The sequence below is a fragment of the Doryrhamphus excisus genome, chromosome 6, assembly GCF_030265055.1.
Source record: "Doryrhamphus excisus isolate RoL2022-K1 chromosome 6, RoL_Dexc_1.0, whole genome shotgun sequence".
Classification (NCBI taxonomy): domain Eukaryota; kingdom Metazoa; phylum Chordata; class Actinopteri; order Syngnathiformes; family Syngnathidae; genus Doryrhamphus; species Doryrhamphus excisus.
The window spans coordinates 2,243,753-2,258,495 of record NC_080471.1 but is presented as its reverse complement, the minus strand read 5'-3'; the positions used below and the strand labels follow the sequence as shown (position 1 = coordinate 2,258,495).

At 42.7% G+C, this 14,743-nt stretch overlaps 2 protein-coding genes across 4 annotated transcripts in view; one reads left to right on the top strand and one right to left on the bottom strand.

Moving 5' to 3' along the window:
- Window positions 1-411: 411 nt before the first annotated feature.
- nop10 (NOP10 ribonucleoprotein homolog (yeast)) lies at window positions 412-1,875 on the top strand. Of its 2 annotated transcripts, XM_058075634.1 has the most exons (3): window positions 412-553; window positions 979-1,070; window positions 1,509-1,875. In XM_058075634.1, exons 2-3 carry the CDS (start codon window positions 1,017-1,019, stop codon window positions 1,647-1,649), a joined length of 195 nt encoding a protein of 64 aa, XP_057931617.1. In that variant the 5' UTR covers window positions 412-553; window positions 979-1,016; the 3' UTR covers window positions 1,650-1,875. The 2 variants fall into 2 exon arrangements, with proteins under 2 accessions (XP_057931617.1, XP_057931616.1); XM_058075633.1 differs by lacking the exon at window positions 412-553 and having other exon boundaries at window positions 645-1,070.
- A 1,233-nt stretch (window positions 1,876-3,108) lies between these two features.
- Window positions 3,109-14,743, bottom strand: part of reln (reelin) — a 139,866-nt gene continuing 128,231 nt past the window's right edge. Inside the window, exons 59-65 of one of the 2 annotated variants that reach the window (XM_058075614.1) lie at window positions 13,881-14,042; window positions 13,228-13,385; window positions 12,823-13,048; window positions 12,496-12,693; window positions 11,296-11,394; window positions 8,039-8,165; window positions 3,109-4,322 (exon numbers count right to left, since the gene is read on the bottom strand). In XM_058075614.1, the coding sequence (XP_057931597.1) occupies window positions 8,045-8,165; window positions 11,296-11,394; window positions 12,496-12,693; window positions 12,823-13,048; window positions 13,228-13,385; window positions 13,881-14,042 (964 nt within the window). In that variant the 3' untranslated portion in view covers window positions 3,109-4,322; window positions 8,039-8,044. The remainder of the gene's footprint in view (window positions 4,323-8,038; window positions 8,166-11,295; window positions 11,395-12,495; window positions 12,694-12,822; window positions 13,049-13,227; window positions 13,386-13,880; window positions 14,043-14,743) is intronic. The other variant, XM_058075615.1, reaches the window with a different exon arrangement.

Here is a 14,743-nt window from a genome sequence, read left to right as displayed (position 1 = left end):
GAAGGCACTCGGCTATGAATATGGATATTTTAACCATTTTTTTTTTTAAACGCGTTTTTTAATGTCTGCATTTCCATGAAATGGAAGTTTTTAATAAAATATTGTCACATTTTTGTGTCACACGTCGATTAGCATCCTGTTTTAATTCATTAAAAATGCTAAATATATAATTTTCAAGAGCTGATTCGTTCATGAGAAAGGAGATTTTACCTATTGTCTCGAGACGAGTCTTTGTTTTTTCATAACATTTTTGCCAGTGTTCATTGAGGTTTGAATCATTTTAAAAAATTATATATTTTTTGTTAGTAATTCATTTTAAACAATACACATCATTTGGGAGTCGAAAGAAACTGTTAGTTTTAGTGAGCCGAGACAAAAAAAACCGTATCGCTATAAGGAGGCGAACTTTCCATCACCAGCATACAGAGTAGACTCGGTTGCCTGTGACGCAAATGTGTTATTTTAACGAAGGTGCTTTTATTTTGTGCTTCTCAGGCTGAACCAAGGAAGATTTTTCATTAAAGTGAGGTTAAAAAAGGCTCGGCACCGACAGGTATGTCAATGTTTTGACTGAAATTCACCTTGGTAAACATTTTCTTCTTCGTAGGTACGACAGGCTGGACTCAACAATGGCGTAATGCTGCCTTCCTCAGTTTAATGTGTCTTACTGCAACTCCTTTCTGTCTGTTGATCCCATCGAAATTGTAGAATTCTATTAGCTTTACGTTTTTGCTGTTCCCAATTTAGTACTTTTAATAGATTCTATATGGGTTCTTATTGAGTTTTAGCAAGCTATGTGTACATTAAAACAATTTTGGCGGTGCTTTTAACAAAAACTCTATTTCCCAAAATGCTTAGCGACCCAAACAGGATATCCGGTTTATTCGCGTCACTTCGGCACACGTGGGACACAGCGAAGAGGATAGCCCGTTGGAGTAGTTTTTCTCCCGAAAAAAAAACAATCTAACGTTGTTTTAGGTTTTTTTTGACGCTGTTTGAAACCAGAAACCGTCATCATGTACCTGCAGTATCACCTGGATGAAAACGGAGATAGAGTGTACACTCTGAAGGTAACTCATGTTTACATGTTTTATTAAGCTAGCAGCTAGCTTGATGATAAGAGCCTAGAATACAACTGTCTTGTCGGTGTAATGTGGATTATAAGTGGTTACTAAGGGAACAATTCTGCTTTTAGTCACAATATGGTTCCGTGATTTTGTCTCCAATCTTTGGTAAACATGCTGCATAGCTTCAGATCAACTCAAACGTGTAATCACAACAAAAACACCCCTAAACAAAGATCCGTGGTTTCCAAAGTGCATGCCACGGGCCATTTACAGCCCGGAGCTTGACTGTTATTGACATTATAAAAGATTAATTTAAAAAACAAATCCTAGAAATGCCCCCATAATTGCTTTTCACACCACTGCATTAAGTTAATTAAAAATGCCTCAGGCCTGTTTTTGCTGCTTTTGACGAAGTACGTTTTGCTCTTTCCCCCTCTGCAGAAAGTGGCACCGAATGGGCAGCCCACCAGCTCAGCCCACCCGGCACGCTTCTCCCCGGATGACAAGTTCTCACGACACAGGGTGACAGTGAAGAAACGCTTCGGACTTTTGCTCACCCAGCAACCCATGCCTATTCTGTGACCCCCAAGACAGGACCGGCGAGCAAACGGACCGAGGATGTCAGAATGCGTGGACTTTGGGCAGATGTCAAGCCTTTTTTTTTTTTTTATCCATCCATCACGTGTGAACATTTTTCTTTTCCTATTCTCAAAATTGGTTGTGATGAGTTGCAGGTGTGTTTGTAATGATAAAACCGTGGCCCTTCTTCAGTGTCAGGGTCAACGTTGAATAAAATCTGCAACAGTCAGTGTTATGTTTTCATGAGTCAGCAACTTTCCAGCCTAGAATGATTAAGATTCCAAACACGAGGAAACCTTGCCAGCTGTTTCTCTATTACATTTAGGCATGGGTCAAAGACCATTTAAAATGTGAAAAAATATGAAAGTAAAGACCACAATTGAAGAGAGTTGTATGTTGACCAGTTCTCTGATATTCATTTGAAGAATGAAAACTGCAGCTTTTGATGAAATGTCCTTTGGTAACAGGGATGGACTTTAACATTCCTGCAATTGCTGGCAAATGAAAGTACCCATTGTTAGAGCTCAGAACATTTCAAAACAATTAATTTTGGAATAGGCTTTTTGGGTGTTCCTGATTATAGAAACATTTCAAAAATAATGGAAATGACATACTTCCAAGTACTCAACTTTTCAATAGCGTAACAATACATAGTTCAGAGGAAGAGAGACAACTGGTAAACAGTCATTCATTTTCTACCGCTTTTCCTCACAAGGGTCGCGGGGGGTGCTGGAGCCTATCCCAGCTGTCTTCGGGCGAGAGGCGGGGTCCACCCTGGACTGGTCGCCAGCCAATCATATAGACAAACAACCATTCACACTCACATTCATGGAGTTGCCAATTAACCTAGCATTTTTTTTGGAATGTGGGAGGAAACCGGAGTACCCGGAGTACCCGGAGAAAACCCACGCATGCACGGGGAGAACATGCAAACTCCACACAGACATGCCCGAGGGTGGAATTGAACCCTGAACCTCCTAGCTGTGAGGTCTGCACGCTAACCACTAGACCGCCGTGCCGCCCACTGGTAAATATAAATATGTAAATATTCCTGTGTTTCAATAAAATACAATGCAAATAGACACATTTCAGACATAGTTGCAAGTGGTGATTAATCATGATTAATTCATGTAAAAAATAGATTAATCTGATTCAAATTTGTAATATATATAATTTAAGATACTAGAGCCACAGGTTTGATGCAAACATGCAAACAGCTCCGGTTCCTTGGTAGCGGTGTCAATACGCAAAAGTACCGGAATTGAATCAGTACCGCGCACGCGCAAGGACAACATACATTTTTATGACGGCGCTTTGCTGCGGAAAACCGTTGCGGACCAAAAATCTGCGAGTTTGTGCCGACTGTTTTATTCAATAACTCACCTTTCTAGTTTGTCAAGCTAACGATATTCATTAATAAGTGTTGAATGTTTGCATAAAGAAACATAGTAGAAGCAATCTGTCCAATCTGAGGTGTGGGCAGTTCTTTATTTCCCTTTTGTAAGGCTGCTGGGTCTCCCCATCGTGGATATACATACAGTATATGTACAGGAGTTGGCTATACTGGAGTTACACTGAGGGCAGAGGGTCCATGTTACACAGACTTCAAATAACAACACTTACAGAGCCTCACCTCCATGTATCAGTAATCAGCGGGCGGGTGGAGTGGAGGAAAAGGGGGAACAGCACAAGAGAAGAGCGGTGATGATGCAGTATGAGAACCTGACTCCACTGCCTAATAACTTAACACTTGAAAAATAACATACAGTTCACGCACAGTGCATCTTAAATAGGTCACGTGAAGGCCATATACCATAAATATCTGTATTTTTCCGGAGCCAACATATATAAAATTCGGTTTTTAAATGAACAAAAAGACATTTTTAAGTCTGTTTCTTTTTTTTTTTTTTTTTAAACAATTTCTTTGCCCATTCAGAAAATTTTTCCACGCTGCCCGCACTGGTAAGATAATTGGAGGTAAGGAAGCAGAACCCAGCGCCCCCCCCACTCTTTTAATATCATATGAATTAGTAGAAAACAAACAAATAAACAAACACCACAGTCAATTCTGCACAAAAGAACCCACAGACACACAAGAACACCAAGAACACAGTATTATATTTTTGGACTTTTTTTTTTTTCTGCGTTATTCCTCTTTATGGTCAGCATCCTGGTCCTGGTCTTGGTCTTGCTCCTGGCTTCCAGGCTGGCGGCTTGGAGCGATGCTCCCCTTGGCGGCTCAGTGGGAGTCGGTCAGTTCATCAGTGATATTTTATCTCTCAATTTCACAGTGTGGTTGGAAAAACGAGGGGACGGAGGTGCGGTGCGGTGCGGATGTGGGGTGGGCAGGAGACGGAGCCAGGTGGGAAGAGGAACCACGTGGAGCAACACTTTTAGAAAACAACTACAAACCCTGACCGTCCATGGTAGAAAAGGAAAAGACAATGGCCGCGTCGCTCCTGTCTGCTGACTTTCATTCCCGCCAAAGCGCTGTGGGGGTGCGATGGGGTGGATTTGGCCATGGGAGGGGTGAAGGTGGCTGGGAGGTCGAAAAGGGGGCAAATCCCATCCGCGGTGGTTCAGGCACGTTGCACCAATGCCCGCCGCTTGCGGCTGTAGTAGTGGCGCAAGCCCGTTTGTCTGGCAAAGTTCATCATGTAGTTTTGTTTTCGGGTGCTGCAGAGATCACAAACACAGTGAAAGGGGAAGGGGGGGGGGGGTGTTGATGTTAGTAAAGAAGAACACCGTCGACGGTCCAATGCCGGCACTGCTCTACAGACGTGGGTTTGCTTATGCTGTGCAGCTAAACGTGTTGTTGCTACGACTACATGGAGACACGGGACGACACATGGCACACTCGCACACCGTGGAGTGACGTCAGAAAAAAAAAAAAAGCGCATGGTTGTTAGCAGAAAAAGGCGTGGAAACTATAAGACAAGAGTCAAAAGCTGCTTAGCCTGTTCATTGCCTCTTCCAATCCAGCAGGGCGGCGCCAGTGAGCCGGGTATGCAGCCAGGGGGGTGCGCTCTGCAAAGTGGAGGGTGGGGGCGGGGCGGCTGGGCGGGGTGGGAGGTTGATGGGTCATGATGGGAGGATGGAGCGCAGACGAACGTCCACAAAGAGCCGTGAAAGTGGGGAGGTCCGTCTCATGCGTCTCATGGAAAGACATTTTATCCGTATTTTATCCGTTTCATCCACACGGGAACAACGTTCTGGGTGTCTTCCAACGGTATATTTTCAAAACGGCGACCATGTTGACGGCCAAACCAAAGGATGACGTCACCTACCTACCTAGTGGAAAAAAAGTTTCTCCTCTTGCTCCATGTGGAAGTGGTACAATTTTGTCCGTCTTCCATCTTTCAAACCATTTTATAATAAGTACACTGGAGAGGCTAACTAGTTAGCGTGGTAGCGTACTGTCGCAATGTGCTGTAAATATACGATAATAAATGCCTGTTGGGGTGTTATTTCATGTCTACAGGGCTCTAATAATGTTAAAACCTGTATTTAGAAAGTCAGGTTTTCTATGCTCTAACTGTGAAACTTTATTAATATTAATTCTACTTCGTGGAAATTCACTTATTGCTACCGAGTCTGGAACCAATTAAGCAGGTTCCAGACTGTATTTCCTGGCTTAGATGTGAGCTCAAATTTTGAAATATTTATCCTTTTATTCACCTCCGGTTGCAGAGAGTCTTCTTCGGGAGATTTGAGGAGCAGGAGGAAGTGATGTCACTTCCAGAACCCTTCCTCTCAAAACTACTAATGAAATACAAGCTTTTCATGTTCTGGCGCATTTTATGTTGATTTTATGTCATATATTTATTTACATGTCAGTCAAACAACACTAGGGGATAGATGCTGGCACATAGATTTAGAGTAGTTACCGAGGATCTAAGGCACATTGATTTAGAGTAGTTACTGGGGAACTGAGCATATATTTAGAGTGGTTACTGGGGAACTAAGGCACACTTTGAGTAGTTACAGAGGAATTAATGCACATGGATTAAGAGTGGTTACTGAGGAACTAAGGAGCATATATTTAGAGTAGTTATGAAGGAACTAAGGCACGTAGATTTAGAATGGTTACCGAGGAACATAGATTTAGAGTAGTTACTGGGGAACTAAGGCACATAGATTTAGAATGGTTACTGAGCAACTAAGGGGCATAGATTTAGAGTAGTCAGCGAGGAACTAAGGCATATAGATTTAGAGTTGTTACGAGGAGCCAAGGCACATAGATTTAGAATTGTTACTGAGGAACTAACCAAGGCACGTAGATTTAGAGTAGTTACTTAGGAACTAAGGAACATAGATTTAGAGTGATTACCGATATTTAGAGTAGTTACTGAGGAACTAAGGCATATAGATTTAGAGTAGTTAGCCAGGAACTAAGGCACATAGATTTAGAGTAGTTAGTGAGGAACTAGAACTAAGGCACATAGATTTAGAGTAGTTACTGAGGAACTAAGGCACATAGATTTAGAGTAGTTACTGAAGAACTAAGGCACATAGATTTAGAGTGGTTAGCGAGGAACTAGAACTAAGGCACATGGATTTAGAGTAGTTAGCGAGGAACTAGAACTAAGGCACATAGATTTAGAGTAGTCAGCGAGGAACTAGAACTAAGGCACATAGATTTAGAGTGGTTAGCGAGGAACTAGAACTAAGGCACATAGATTTAGAGTAGTCAGCGAGGAACTAGAACTAAGGCACATAGATTTAGAGTAGTCAGCGAGGAACTAGAACTAAGGCACATAGATTTAGAGTGGTTAGCGAGGAACTAGAACTAAGGCACATAGATTTAGAGTAGTTAGCGAGGAACTAGAACTAAGGCACATAGATTTAGAGTGGTTAGCGAGGAACTAGAACTAAGGCACATAGATTTAGAGTAGTCAGCGAGGAACTAGAACTAAGGCACATAGATTTAGAGTAGTTAGCGAGGAACTAGAACTAAGGCACATAGATTTAGAGTAGTCAGCGAGGAACTACAACTAAGGCACATAGATTTAGAGTGGTTAGCGAGGAACTAGAACTAAGGCACATGGATTTAGAGTAGTTAGCGAGGAACTAGAACTAAGGCACATAGATTTAGAGTAGTCAGCGAGGAACTAGAACTAAGGCACATAGATTTAGAGTGGTTAGCGAGGAACTAGAACTAAGGCACATAGATTTAGAGTAGTCAGCGAGGAACTAGAACTAAGGCACATAGATTTAGAGTGGTTAGCGAGGAACTAGAACTAAGGCACATAGATTTAGAGTAGTCAGCGAGGAACTAGAACTAAGGCACATAGATTTAGAGTGGTTAGCGAGGAACTAGAACTAAGGCACATAGATTTAGAGTAGTCAGCGAGGAACTAGAACTAAGGCACATAGATCTAGAGTAGTCAGCGAGGAACTAGAACTAAGGCACATAGATTTAGAGTGGTTAGCGAGGAACTAGAACTAAGGCACATAGATCTAGAGTAGTTAGCGAGGAACTAGAACTAAGGCACATATATTTAGGGTAGTTACTAGGAACTAAGGCACATAGATGTAGCATTGTTACCAAGGAACTAAGCCACACTTTTCGAGTAGTTACGAATGAACTAAGGCACAATTTTAGAGTAGTTACTGATGAATTAAGGCACATACATTTAGAGTAGTTACTGAGGACCGATTAGTAGTGGTTAGAGTCCGGTAGGTTCATTCCTCATTAACTACTGTAATTTTGCGTGTTACCTGAGTATCAAAGTGCTTGGGCCCTCGGAGGAAAATGTTTGGACACCCCTGTTGCGGGTACTTCAAGTACGGTACGAAAAGTAAATGAGACTCCCTCTCCCACGCGTGAGGCCATGCAGGAGTGGAATGGAGCAGCCCGGTCACGTGAAACTCTCCAGCCAACGTTTGATGCCTCTAAGCTGAGGTGAAGCAAAGTTCCAGGCATTGATCGCCCAAAGCTGAAGCCAACGCGTTGGTTGGCTATTGAATCCAGCAGCTCTTTAATTAGCAACAGACACATGTAAACAGGTAAAGGTGTAGTGATAGACGTACTGTATACACAATGTAAACACAATACTAATACACTAGTACTACATTGTGTCCACTTCAAACTCCTGATAGAGTCCCTCATTTTGTGTTCTTTAATGAAGCTTTTGGGGTTTGGTGTTTTTCCGTTGGAGTTACGGAGCCTCCACCTGGACTGTGTGGGACTGGAGATTTGAGAGTGAGGGCATGGAGATGAGCGGTGATGGTGAGGGTCGTGTGTTTGTGTGTTTGTGTGTGAGAGGAGGAGGGCTGGCAAAGAGGGGAATAATAGGGGTTGTGAGGGACGGGGGTGTGAGGGACGGGGGTGCGGGGGGGGGGGGGGGGGGGGGGGCATTGCGGCATTCAGGAAGAGGCGGTGAACTTACCTGACGCTACAGCCATGCCAGAGGGAGCAGAATACAGAAGAGAGAAGAGGTTAGAGCACCGGAGGGGTGAGGCAGGTGGAGGGGAGTGCTGTCTCCAAGAAAGGTGTGTGGGGGTAGGAGCTGTGGACTGGGGGACGTATGGGGGGGGGGGGGGCAGAGGACCCCCGCAGTAGGAAGCGGAAGGTAGAAAGATAAGAGAGAAGGAAGAAAAAGTCACAGTGGATGGAAAGACGTTGGCTCAGAGAAAGAGGAGACAGCAGTAATCCATCCATCCATCGTGGAGAAGAATGAACGAGGGAAGGATGAAAGGAAGGAAATGAGGATGAGGAGGTGGGATACAAACACATGAAGCAGCAAAAGGGAGCAAATCAACCAAATGGAACGGGAGAAAAGTGGCCAACAGAGAGAAATAAAACACCGTGAGGATCATCATGTCACACTTCGGAGCCGTCGAGAGTTGAAATCATGCAGAGGGTTTTTGCGAGGGAGGCGGGGGGTGAGAGGTCACGGCCACATAGACCAGGGGGGGGGGCAGCTCGGGTTTGGCACTTAAAAGCACGTTTCCCACGAAGCAGTACAGTTCAGTTCAGCATCTCTTGCTGTTAGTGTTTGGTTCCGTGGAGGGTCTAAGAAGTGTTTTTCAACCTTTTTTGAGCCACGGCAAATTTTTTTTTTGTGGCACACCACTAACCAAAAATGTTCCAAAATGTCACCACGACCTCACACGTGCATCAATAAGTCTATCGGAGGAACAAGCTAGGTGTTGCCACACGGACCAATATTACATTGCTATGCTAGTCTTTACACCACAGACACTCCACAGTAGCCATGTTTTTACATCAACACTTTTTCTCTTTCCCTATCACCTTTCTCGGGAAACAATGGTATCCATGGAAAGGAATATTCCAATCTCTTGTCTACATGCACCGCTATAATCAACCAGAATAGATATCAATAGGGCATGCCCAGTAAAACGTAAACATCAACATCACGTGATACCGGAAAGTTTTTCTTCCACTTGTTGGAATAACTCCGTATTGCCAGTTTTTCGTCTGTCCAGTCTTGGAATTTTAGTTTGAATCCAAAACAAACTTTGCTTAGTCCAGTGCCGATTGCTGGCCTCCATTTTTAAAAGTGAAGAACGTCTGGATCTGCGTGTTACGTCATATCTGAGCATGCGCTGAAAGAACGCACCCGGGATCAATTTAAACAGGAAAAGATCAAATTCAATCTTGCTAATATTTTATAATTAAACTCAGGACATGTTTTATATAGATACAGTAAACCTCGGATATATCGGACTCAGATATATCGGAAATTCGCTCACAACGGACAGATAAAAAAGAAGCGATTTTTCTGTAATGCATTTCCAATAAAAATTCATTGCATATATCGGATTTTTTATAACGGATTTCGCCTATTTCGGACAAAATCTCCAGTCCCGTTCCAATGCATTTCCATGAAATTTCCCTGGCATATATCGGATGGCCGCATCGTGGCGCTCCGATTCGCCGAATCGTGACAGGCCGCTATACGACGTCATTTGCAGCGTTTGCAGCGTTGCCTGCGCGTCCAGGTACATTGGAAACATAGTCAAGGAAGTGCCTTTTTATAACGGATAAAATCCCATTTACGCATATACCGGATATAAATCCGATATATGCGTAAAACGGACATTTTCCGGTATACGCATATAACGGATTTCGCTTATATCGGACAAAACCAGTGGGAACAATTGAATCCGATATATCCGAGGTTTACTGTACTATATAGTTACAATCTAGTTACTATGGTACCCATTATGTCATTGTATGGTCATATCACCTCGTACTTTGGTACGGGGTGCATTATTAAAAAAACAAACAAACAAAAAAAAACCTTAAACTGTATTATGGAAAGCAGGAAGTGAACAAATGTTACAGTTACAGTTAGGATTTAATAAGCTTTGCTTCTTCCTACTCCTTTTGGAGTGTGGAACTAGGAACTGATTATGGGATGCACTCAATTGTAATCTGATGCATGTTTAAATAAAATAAAACCATTACTGAGGTTTGAGGTACTGAGGTTTACTGAGGTAAACTGAGGTTTATTGTATATATTTTCTTTTTTAATAAAACTGCACTTGTGAATGGCGTATAGAAGGGTTTAGATTGTGTTCCACAGATGGCGCTAATGCACACGAAAGCTGCTTGCCAACCGCCAATAAACAACAGAAGAAGAAGAACGCAGTCTGACAACTTTCCGTTTGAGCGGGTACAAGATACCTCAATCGGATTGGTTAAAGGAATATTCCATCCCTGTTCGATTCTTTCCGTATGAGCAAATAAACCAAAGTGAATTGGAATATTTGTGTCCATGTATACTATTGACATAATGGCTATTGACATCATATTTGCAAATGATGATTAATTAATGTTAATTATAAAAAGTGATATTGGATAATTCCTCACGGCACACCTGACGGTTTCTGAAGGTACACTAGTGTGCCCGCGGTACAGCGGTTGAAAATCACTGGTCTAAGCAACGAATCTACTCACGGAAACAAGAATGCACCGACCGCTCCGTAAGAAACCGTCATGGCGGTCTGGTATTGCCTCTGTTGCAATGACGGCTTCCTGCGGACCAGTCAGTGGTTACGGTGTAACAACACAGCGGTTACTTCACGGTACTGTACTGCACTGTTTGGAGGAAGCGGGGGGGGGGGCTGAAGTGTGTACGCTAAACATTCAGGGTACGCCTTTTAGTGCATGGGGGGGTTCAGGTCTGATTGCGCAATCCGCACCCGTCACATCCCCGGCAACATGCGGGAATTGCATTCCAACTGCTTCATGGTAACAATACATTTCATTTGCGAGCTAATTAGCCACGATACCTTCAGTGTCCTGCAGAATTGTTGGTAGAATTATAAAAGATTTAACCACAAAAAAGGTGACTCGGGAGGTAAACAAGCATTCATTAGTCGATTCAATCATTTCCGAGAATTTTCCACAAGGCACTGAAAATATGAGGATTTGCCAGCCATCCACAAAGAGAACCCTTGAAAGCATCGCTACTGTAATCTTCCTGCTTGCCTGACACCAGAAGTGACGACGTTCTCTGCACGTGTATGTACTGTGTATGTGGATGCGTATTCCCGTGTGTGTGTGTGTAGACTGGAGTAGAGGAGAAGGTGCTGTTTACACGGGTGATGCAGGATCAGACAAGGGCGGATCTGGGCTCTGGTGGGAGGCCGGGCTGGCCGGGTGTATGGTACTCACAGAACTACTTCCACATGGTCCAACGCCCACTGGTCGCGTCCCACGCCGTCATGGCGTGGCTGCCACCATCGCAGCATCACGCCTTTAACCCTCGCCTCTCTGGAGAAAGTAGGGTATTATATTACATATTACAGTTTATTACAGTTTATTACAGTTTATTACAGTAATAAGCAGTGAGATTTTAATTACTGCAAATGCGCATAACAAAAACATCAAATAACGGCAAATCAAATTTCATGGTACATTGAAGTTGTAGCTTACAAATTTCCTGACACAAAGAAAAATCTGTTTAGCATGTAAGGGCATTTAGACCAGGGGTCTCAAACATGCGGCTCGCGGGCCAAATGTGGCCCGCAGGACACCAGTTTGAGGCCCCCACCTTGATATGAAAGTTTAATGTTTGATATGGATGCTGTATGGTATCATGTACCCAGAAAAAAATTATTACGTTTGATTCATGTTCATGTTAAAGGTTAAATAACTGTTAATAGTTATCCTCCCTATCCGTGTGGAAGTGGTAAGTTTTTGGCTATTTAAGTTTCAAGGAAATAACTCGAAGGCTACCGTTCAGGTCGCTAGCTCTCTAGTTTGCGAGTTAGCATGTGTCTCAAGACCCTGCAGTTGCGCAATATGTTGTAAATAAAAAGAGTATAAATGTGACTATAGTCGTGTTTTGTCATGTCTACAGGGCTCTAATAATGCTTTGTTCATTTTTTTTTATTATTTGCCGTTTTATTATTATTATTATTATATTTATTTATTACTAATTGATTTTCTTTATTCTTGATTTGTTTATTTATTTTTCATCTTATTTTGTGCAGAAAAATAAAAAATTAAGATATTTGAGAACAGTGGAATGTTTTATCAGAGCTTTTATTGTAGAAAATTGGAACCAAAGCACTGAAAAAGTTTGTATATTTTTCTGTTTTTAATAAATGCGTTTTTTTTTTTTTTGACTTTTTGATGCGGCCCAGCCTTGCCCAGACCCTAGCTCCAGTGGCCCCCAGGTAAATTGAGTTTGAGACCCCTGATTTAGACCAACAATACTATCTGCCTCAATGGCTGGACGGGACAAAAAAAAAAAAAAAAAAAAAGGTAAGGTAAGAAAGGTAAGGTAAGAAATGTAACTTTGGAGTACATAAATGTATCCAAGTTTAGGTCCCTTGAGTAAATACAATGCATGGTGTGAAGGTCACTTACAGCGGAATATTATAGGAGACCCTCTGAGCTTTTATGAAGTCTTTGGGCTGATGCTGGGCGATGACGTGCCAGCTGACTCCGTTGGTGACACTGTACTGCAGCAGCACAGCTCGGTCCACCGTGTCGGCAAGATCCAGAGCTATGTTACAACTATCCGTCTGTGCCACGCTGCCAATCTGCAGCACAAACATGATCTTACTGCAGGGAGACACACAAGCGACAAAGTTAAAAGGGAGAAATCGACCTCAAGAGTCGACAGCAAGGTCTGCATCGCCGAGGCACAGAACACGAGTGGTCATGATGTCAGTGAAGACATTTTGCTTGTACCTGTACCTGGCTCGAGTGAGGTCCAGCGGCTTGGTGACAGCCTGCCTCATCTTACAGCCATTGAAATACAACGAGTCTCCGTGGGCATGCGGTGACAACTGTCCGCAGCCACTGCCCACTCCTCCGCCCTGGATTAGTTGCCAGCTCTCCTGAGAGACACTCCCAGACTCAAAGTTGTCCTTGATGAAGCTGGGCAGGTCACTGCTGGAGAGGGAGCAGTCATCGCCTGTTCGGGAGGGAGATGCAGATTGACGGAAATGAGTTTAGGATGCACAATTCTAATCATTTTCTGCTCCACAAAAAAAACAGATTTTCACCACAGGGCTGCAATGTATCTGTGGTGTTGGGTACGGTATCCAATTTGCATAATTGCCCATGACACAAAACTAGTGGTTTGTGGCCCACCGTGGTATCCTTCATCACAGATGCAGACCACCCCGCTAGTGCAGTAGCCGTGTCCGCTGCAGAGCCCCGGGCAGGCCTCTCCAATGTAAACATTGTCCACCCCCCAGCTCTGTCGCTCGCCCGTCCCCTCCATTTGAATCCAGCGGAACTGAGTCGCCCTGGGAATGAAAAAAAAAAACCCAAAATGAAAACAAAAACAAAAAAAAAGCAAATTATCAAATAATCATAACAGTAGTTGTACCCGCTACTACTAATCCTTGACTATAGCCGATTATTAGTGAAAGCCATTGAACGACAAGTCATATGTAATCACATATGTAGATGACATATTACTTCACATAGTAGTACATTGACCCAGTCCGACATGACAGTGGAAAAAAAAAAAAAAGTTATCCTCCTATTTTGTGTGGAAGTGGTACTTTTTTGGCTTCTTACTTTGTCCTCATCCCTCCATTTAAAAACTTTTGGAAAAAAAAATTGGAAAAAAATACATAAACAATAATACAATAATGCTCTAATGACAAAAACATTGCAATTTTTAATACTGAATCCTATTATTATAATGCTAGTATTAATACCGCTTCCACATCAACATTCCATGTGATGTGTATCATCCTTCCCAGTAACCATTAAAATTAAAACATGGTACTTACCCCGAGGAGACGTGGTCGGGCAGCTGGACGGTGACCCTGGTCCACGTTGAGCTGTTGACCGGACTGAAGATGGTGGACTCATGGAACTGGAAGGGAGAGCAACCCACGTTGTTGATGGAGGAGGGGAGGCACTCGGACTGTACCAACTGCCACGAGTCAGACCTGAAAGGGGGGTGAGTGAATGATAAATGCACCATGACCATAATGCAGTCCTCCCTCGCCGCTTTGCATTTCACATTTTGTAGCTTCGCCCTATCATAGTTGTTCAAAAATATATGAATTCATAAATCATGGCTGAATTCTCTGCATTATTATTATTATTATTTATTATTATACAGGAGGCAGGTCCATCCATCCATCCATCCATCCATCCATCCATCCATCCATCCATCCATCCATCCATCCATCCATCCATCTCTCTATCCATCTATCTATCTATACATCTAATTATCCATCTATCTCTCTATCCATCTATCCATTTATCCATCTAATTATCCATCTATCCATCTATCCATTTATCCATCTAATTATCCATCTATCCATCTAATTATCCATCTATCCATCTAATTATCCATCTGTCCATCTATCCATCCATCCATCTATCTATCCATCTAATTATCCATCCATCTATCCATCTATCCATCTATCCATCTATCCATCTATCCATCCATCCAGCCATCCATCTAATTATCCATCTATCTAACCATCTATCCATTTAATTATCCATCCATCTATCCATCTAATTATCCATCCATCCATCCATCCATCCATCCATCCATCCATGTATCTAATTATCCATCTATCTATCTAATTATCCATCCATCTATCTATCCATCTATCTAATATCCATCCATCTATCTATC